General features: G+C 43.7%; 2 protein-coding genes across 6 annotated transcripts in view; one reads left to right on the top strand and one right to left on the bottom strand.

Moving 5' to 3' along the window:
- LOC125028167 (single-stranded DNA-binding protein 3-like) overlaps window positions 1-7,500 on the bottom strand; it is a 159,283-nt gene that overhangs the window by 63,422 nt on the left and 88,361 nt on the right. For 4 of the 5 annotated variants that reach the window (XM_047617548.1, XM_047617547.1, XM_047617549.1 and 1 more), the window contains exons 6-7: window positions 6,944-7,033; window positions 3,858-3,977 (exon numbers count right to left, since the gene is read on the bottom strand). In XM_047617548.1, the coding sequence (XP_047473504.1) occupies window positions 3,858-3,977; window positions 6,944-7,033 (210 nt within the window). The remainder of the gene's footprint in view (window positions 1-3,857; window positions 3,978-6,943; window positions 7,034-7,500) is intronic. The other variant, XM_047617551.1, reaches the window with a different exon arrangement.
- Window positions 1-7,500, top strand: part of LOC125028168 — a 23,029-nt gene that overhangs the window by 8,719 nt on the left and 6,810 nt on the right. The gene's annotated exons all lie outside the window — the stretch shown is intronic.

The raw sequence follows: 7,500 nt of genomic DNA, 5'->3' as shown, positions 1-7,500 counted from the left end.
CCTCTCCCTCTCTCCCTTCTCCTTCTCCTTCTCCTTCTCCCTCTCCTTCTCCTTCTCCTTCTCCTTCTCCTTCTCCTTCTCCTTTTCCCTCTCCCCCTCCTTCTCCTTCTCCCTCTCCATCTCCTCCCTCTTCCTCACACGGCTTGAACAACATCCCTGGCAGTGATTATCCCCAAGACGCGTTCGAGCCGTCAGACCCAACAGCGCGCCGGTGCGGAGGCGGGCCCGGGCGTGTCGCGGGTGTGTTGTGGCCGCCCGCACCAAGATAAATGTCTCCCCACGACAGGCTGCGGTGCCCTTCGGTGCTTGGGGTTCGAGCTGCCCCTGCCGATCCCTCTGTGCCTCGGCCGGCCTCCGCTTGGCGTCCGGGGATGAGGTTGTTTTGGTCTTTTTTGTCTGTCTGTCTTCCGTCTTTCTGTTTCTGGTTTGTCTCTGTCTCTCTACTCTTCTCTTCTCTTCTCCTTCTCCTTCTCCTTCTCCTTCTCCTTCTCCTTCTCCTTCTCCTTCTCCTCCTCTCCTCTCCTCTCCTCTCCTCTCCTCTCCTCTCCTCTCCTCTCCTCTCCTCTTCTCTTCTCTTCTCTTCTCTTCTCTTCTCTCCTCTCCTCTCCTCTCCTCTCCTCTCCTCTCCTCTCCTCTCTTCTCCTCCCCTCTCTTCTCCTCCCCTCTCTTCTCCTCCCCTCTCTTCTCTTCCCCCCTCTTCTCTTCCCCCCTCTTCTCTTCCCCCCTCTTCTCTTCCCCTCCCCTCCCCTCCCTTCCCTTCCCCTCTCCTTTCCTCTCCTGTTACCGCTTCCATCTTCCTCTTCATTTTCATCTTCTTCTTCCCCTTCCCCTCCTTCTTCCCCTCCCTCTCTCTAAATCAGTGACGAAAAACAAGCATAAACTGCAAGCATGACTCAGATACCCATCCGACACGTTTAAATCATCATAATGAATAAAAGATTGCAATAAATCCTCATGTACAAGGCTGAGTTTAGAAGAAGAAGAAAAAAAAGTCATAATTCCCTCGACACATATGTGCCCGTGTTGCCCCCGAGCTCCGATAGATGGCAGCACCTTGTGGCGATGACAGCGATAATGACACCAAGCGGTAGAGCTACTGACGGTGGGCATCGGGGGGTGTCGACGCGATTTGCCAAGCGCTCACGCCCGGTAGACGACGCGCCTTACATGGGGGTGGGGTGGGGGGGGGGGGGGGGGTCGTTGACAGGAAGGTGATTCTTGCGTCCTGTTCTCTTCTCTTCCTTATTCTTATTCTTATTCTTATTCTTCTTATTCTTATTCTTATTCTTACTCTCTCTCTCTCTCTCTCTCTCTCTCTCTCTCTCTCTCTCTCTCTCTCTCTCTCTCTCTCTCTCTCTCTCTCTCTCTCTCTCTCTCTCAAATCCCTTTCTTTTTTCCATATCCCTCCTTCATTCCCTCTTCCCACTCTTACTCCCTCTCCCACACTTTCTCACTCCCACTCCTCCTCTCACCCTCACCCTCACTCCCACTCCCTCTCCCCGTGATGGACCAGAGTTCGAAAGCGCGATGGTGCAAAGGCCGCAGTACATCACGAGGACACACCAAAAGCAAGTAGGTCAGCTGTACCTCACGAAACTATCTTTTGACGTGTACTGAACGACGAAGCGGTTGGTTCCATGGCGTTCCCGAGTCGCCCTCATCATCTGGTCCTTGAGATTTTTTTTTCTTTTTTTTTTATGCGTGGACGAAAAGGTTAACAGTAAGGGATAACAATTTAGAATGAATAACGGGTCTTATTATGTTGCAGAGAATCAGGAAGGCCGGATTGTAGTACCACAAAAGTCATATTCTGTAGGATGTGGATGATGAATAATGGTATATTTAATAATGTATGTGATAAAATGATAATAAAAGCAACAATAATAGGATAATATGACAGAATGTAGTAGTAGTAGTAGTAGTAGTAGTAGTAGTAGTAGTAGTAGTAGTAGTAGTAGTAGTAGTAGAAGTAGTAGCAGTAGTAGTAAAATTAATATTAATAATAATAATAATAATAATAATAATAATAATAATAATAATAATAATAACAATAATAATAATAATAATAATAATAATAATAATAATAATACCAATAATAATAATAATAATAATAATAATAATAACAATAACAATAATACCAATAATAATAATAATAATAATAATAATAATAATAATAATAATAATAATAATAATAATAATCATTATTATAATACTAATACTGTTATTAATATCAAAGTCAGGGTTGTTCACATCTAAGAGTTGCAAACACATTTAACAGAGCTGTAGTCTCTATTTCTTATTATAATAAAATCAGCTTTAATCTAATCAAACACACTTACGATCTAAAGATTAATTAAGCATTTTTCCTTCCACTGCATAACTATTTCGGATCCCCATTCCTTGATTACGAAATGAAAATTAAGTTTTCTTTTCTCATCCTCCGCTTTCTCCTTCCTCTTCTTTTTCTCTTCTCTTCTCTTCTCTTCTCTTCTCTTCTCTTCTCTTCTCTTCTCTTCTCTTCTCTTCTCTTCTCTTCTCTTGTCTTGTCTTGTCTTCTCTTCTCTTCTTTTCGCTTCTCTCTCTCTCTCTCTCTCTCTCTCTCTCTCTCTCTCTCTCTCTCTCTCTCTCTCTCTCTCTCTCTCTCTCTCTCTCTCTCTCTCTCACCCACTCACACAAACACCACACATACGCGCGCACATATACAATATACACACAATTCCATGTTTCTCATTTTCCCTTTCTCTGTGTATTTTTATCCCCCCCCCCCCCCCTCTCTCTCTCTCTCTCTCTCTCTCTCTCTCTCTCTCTCTCTCTCTCTCTCTCTCTCTCTCTCTCTCTCTCACACACACACACACACACACACACACACACACACATACACACACACACACACACACACACACACACACACACACACACACACACACACACACACACACACACACATTGTTGCATTGTTTTCCCCTTTTCTCAATCATATAAGTAACTATGTAAAATTTTAATTAAATAACAGTAACAATAAACGGTATTTGTGTTCTTGGCTATCGTGGTTTACTCCGAGCAAGCACTCGTACTTCAGCCATTCATTACAGAATGCAAATGTTCCCTCGACGCAACACGCGGGGAAAAACAAAACCAAGAGTGGCGGCTCCTCGCTCGGTCCCGCTCGGTCCCGCTCGGTCCGACACTCCTGACGGTCCCTGTGGTGAGAGTAGGCAGTTCCGGAGATTTTATCCAAGGTCCACAGACCGTTTATTTATTTCGCAGGGAAGGTTATCGCCAAAGGGAGTCTTATGAATTGGAAGAATTGAAATAATAATGTTGAGAGATTACAGGCACATCGAGAAAGCATCCGATGTCCTTTTTTTTTTGTCGTGTAGTGGAAACGACGACAGATGGTAACTGTTGCCCGCGTCACGAGGTGTCTTTTCGACCGCGGGAAGAACCTCTCTTTCACGACCATGAAAGAGAGGCGAAGTGCGGTCCTACGACAAGTTTAGCACACACTTATTCCTCTCCCATGACGTCATAAATTGGCCCCATTCAGGAAGAGATCGATTCCTCTGGTAAGCGCGGACTGTCCCAAGCACAGATTACACTACGAGTAAAATGTACCACCTACAGGAGGTTCTGCAAGGCATGCATCGACCTTTCTCCGGTCTGTCTGGCTCTGCTGCGCCAGAAGCATGTTCCCCTCCTTTGGTCACACTACGCCTAGCTACGCCCGTAGTGTGTGCCCCTCACTTGCGGTCACCACACTACGTCCTGCTACTTCAGCAGTGTGTCGCCCTTTTGCAATGGCCACCACACTGCTCTCGGGTAAGTGTTCATGCTAACGAGAGAAATGTCTGGCTTACCTGTGGGTTCATGTGCATGGGGCTCCCCCCCGGCCCTCCTGGACCCCCCGGACCCCCAGGGGGATGGGGGGAGGCCTGGGAGGGGGGGTTTGGGCCTGGGGATGGTCTCATACCCGGCGTCTGTAAGTGATAAGCGCCTGTCATCCCACCGTCCACAACTCGTTATCTTTTTATCTAATTTTACTGTTTTTTTTTATTATTTTTTTTAGCCTTCACTCAGTCATTACTTCTGGTATCTAATAAAGTAACTGTAACAGGCAAAATTACATTTATAATTAGTAAAACTATGAAATTAAACTATTGATTATGAAAATGCTACAAATTAAATATTCTAAGATAGTTTCCCCTTAAATCCTGAAGTGGAGGCCCGTTTTCTAAAGCTCCTTACAGTTACGTACTAAACTCTACATGAGTGAGGAAGGACATGCGACTGCGGCAGTCTCGGAGTTGACAGACGCGCTCTAAGGGCGGTAATAGGTTTATCTGAAGACAGGGAGGCTAATGCTGGCCTCGAGAACTACAGAAGCGTCTAGCAAATAGTGCAGCAGCCACGGCGCTGTGACGTGAAGGCGGCAGCAGCAGCAGCGGCAGTAGGACGGCAGGAAGAGTGACGGTGGAGGGAGGGGTAACCCTTAAAAAAACAGCGGTCCGGCGTGACAGCACCGAAAACCACTCGTCACTCTGACACTGCGAGTGAATCTCTCCATCATGCAAAGTGAACATGACAGGCGCCATCATGCGGTACAGGGCGGCCATCCCCAGGCCCAGAGAGAATCCGTGGGTCCAACCACAACAAAACCTCATCACAAAACCACACTAAATCCCATCAGATACCACAAACATGTCAAGGAAAATACCCAAGGCCTCGTAAGGATGGTATTTGTAAAAACTTCGCAAGTACCATTGAAAAAAATACAGAAAGTGTGCATGGGTCAACCAGAAGGAACTTTGGTAAACTTACTAAAATTGCGTGACACAGTGATTTGTATACTAGGTAACAGTGCTTTCATAATATGGACACCCTGAAGAGTAGGAACATCCCGGTGCTCACGATAAGAGTATTTTGATTTCTCTTTAAAAAAAAAAAAAAAAAAAAAAAAAAAAAAAAAAAGAACATGCATGGACTCTCACCACAGAAAACGAACACGAGTGCGGGAAGACAGAAATAGAGAAAACGAACGATTGAGCGGCAGCAGAGGGGAAACTGAAGAAAAATCTTGTCTTGAGTACTACTTGAAGCTGTCTCGAGCAATTAAAATTGGAGCATCTACATTACTTCTACTTTTCAAGGCTGAGCATGTATTCCTACACAACTCTCGTTTATTCTACTTGCATACAATTCATCTTTAGAAGTTCTATGTGTGCGCTACAAAGATTGACGGAAATGTCAATAATACTACAGTTCAGCCAAACAGTATTACAGTATTTAAATCTTTACCTATTTGCTCAAACAGTATTTTTATAAATCATAAAAATCTATGAATTAATCACACAACAAACTAAAATATTTAAGCTTACATCTTCAAATCATTAATCATTTGACATTAAAACAAGTAAAATTAATAGAGAAAAAAAAACAGAAAAGTGAAAAAAAACTGAATCCAAACTAAATAAAGAACAACAGAAAAGTCACATCACACACATTATTTCCTAAAAATCAGTCTGAAGTAAAACGCAAAAAAGTGGTGCGTCCTTAACGTTGGTGGGCCATAGCGGGCCTGTCAACAAGGGGACACCGAAAACCCGCTGTGTCACGGTGCAGCAGCCCACCACCACTTACCTCTAGACGGTACTAAATTCTAGTTGGGTCTATGGTGGTGTGTGTGGGGAGGAGGAAGAGGGAAAGGGAAAAGAGCCGGCGGGAGAAAGGGAACTTGGGGAGAGAAGAGAAAGAAGAAGAAGGGAGAGAGGGAGAGGGAGAGGGGGATATATATATATATATATATATATATATATATATATATATATATGTATATATATATAAAGAGAGAGAGAGAGAGAGAGAGAGACTTGGTCAAGCAATGTGTGGTTGTGCAAAATGTGAGAGTAGCAACGACCTGTGTCGTGCCAAAGGTGCTGTCGTTTCGTGCTGAAGGCCGGGCAGGATACGGGCACAGGGCGAAGAACGGGGGAAGAAACAAGAGAGATATAACTGAAGAGGAAAAGGTAAATGACGGCATGACAGGAGAGTGAAAGGTGAAATCTGTATGGACGCAATGTATCTGGGTTAATATTTTCTGGATTTTTTTTTTTTTTTTTTAGATAAAGTAGTAGTACTTATGCTTTTATTTTAAAATTCCCTTCAACTGAAGAACTTGTCAGTCCCAAAAATCAGCTTTTTTGTTTTAATTGAGATTTATGAAGACATGTAATATCTGAACAAATTACTTTTCGTAAATCAAGTGAAGCTTTCGAAGATTGTGTGGCCATTGATTCATGCGCCAAAAACATCTGCTTATCCGTGTAACCAACATTCTTCGAAACTATAATGAGAATAGGCAATAACCTGTAGACACATGATAGTAAAAAAGGGTGTGTAAAGTCCCAAGACTATATGCAGTGTCGGGTTATCTTCTGCACAGTAAGGAGAGTAACAGTGAACTAAAACCTGCATTATGCTGCCATACCCCCTACTCAAGGAGGAAAATCGTATTTGCGGATGGGTGGGACACGTACATTATAGAACAACTGTGGGAGATGTGACATGACGAATGTGATATAAAAGTATGAGAAATACACTGCAGAACATATTAAATAAAGTAAGCAAGGACAAATATGCTGTGAGTACTGACGTGTAACTCGTGATGTAGGAAACCATAAAATAATGTATATATATATATATATATATATTTGAAAAGAAACTCTTCTTTTGACTAAAGAGATAATGACAACGCGTCGTGAGTGTGACATGTAATCTGATAAGGTGATCAACAAGTGTCGGTTGATGACAGGGGTTGTGGCATGACAGAAAAATAGGGTCGGGGACCAAGAAGGATGAAGGAGGAGCGAGATTTCAAGTAAACTGGAAAGGGAAGGAGAGGGCGTGGTGGGCTTCACCAGCAGGAGGAAGACACTTAAAGACTCACCGGGAAGAAACCTGGAGGCATGGGACCCCCTGGACCCATGCCGTCGCTGGGGGGCATCTGTCCTATGGGGGATGGTGCTGGTCCGGCATTCTGTGGGTTAGAATAAAGGGACAGATTAGCTTTGACGTTATTAGGACACATCAAACAGGAAGAATAACAAAAGCGAAATGCAGTTTCTAGCTAGAGTACAAATATTCTTTTCAAGTTTTACACTGTTGAAAAAAAAATATATATATAAATATCACTTCCAACAATGCATGTCATTTCGAGAACAATGGCAAGTGCGCATTTTATTTTGGTTTGCGCCAGCGAGTAAATCGTTTTCTGTTACGCCGCCTTGCCGTAACGTTTTCTATGAAGGCCGAGGCGAGTGAATGGAGTAGTGTCCCTGCTCGACGCTTCCCGACCCGCTGCGCTATTATAGGCGCTGCTCACGTCGTCACTTTTCACTCCTCACGGGGGCCTCGCCTCAGTTTCATTTCGCTGACACTCAGAGGGGCAAGTTTCATTACAATTACAGAAAAAAAAAAACTTTGTAAATCAGCTGGCTATCTAGG

This window comes from Penaeus chinensis, chromosome 8 (assembly GCF_019202785.1).
Source record: "Penaeus chinensis breed Huanghai No. 1 chromosome 8, ASM1920278v2, whole genome shotgun sequence".
In the NCBI taxonomy this organism is placed as follows: Eukaryota; Metazoa; Arthropoda; class Malacostraca; order Decapoda; family Penaeidae; genus Penaeus; species Penaeus chinensis.
This window is presented reverse-complemented; position numbering and strand designations above follow the sequence as displayed.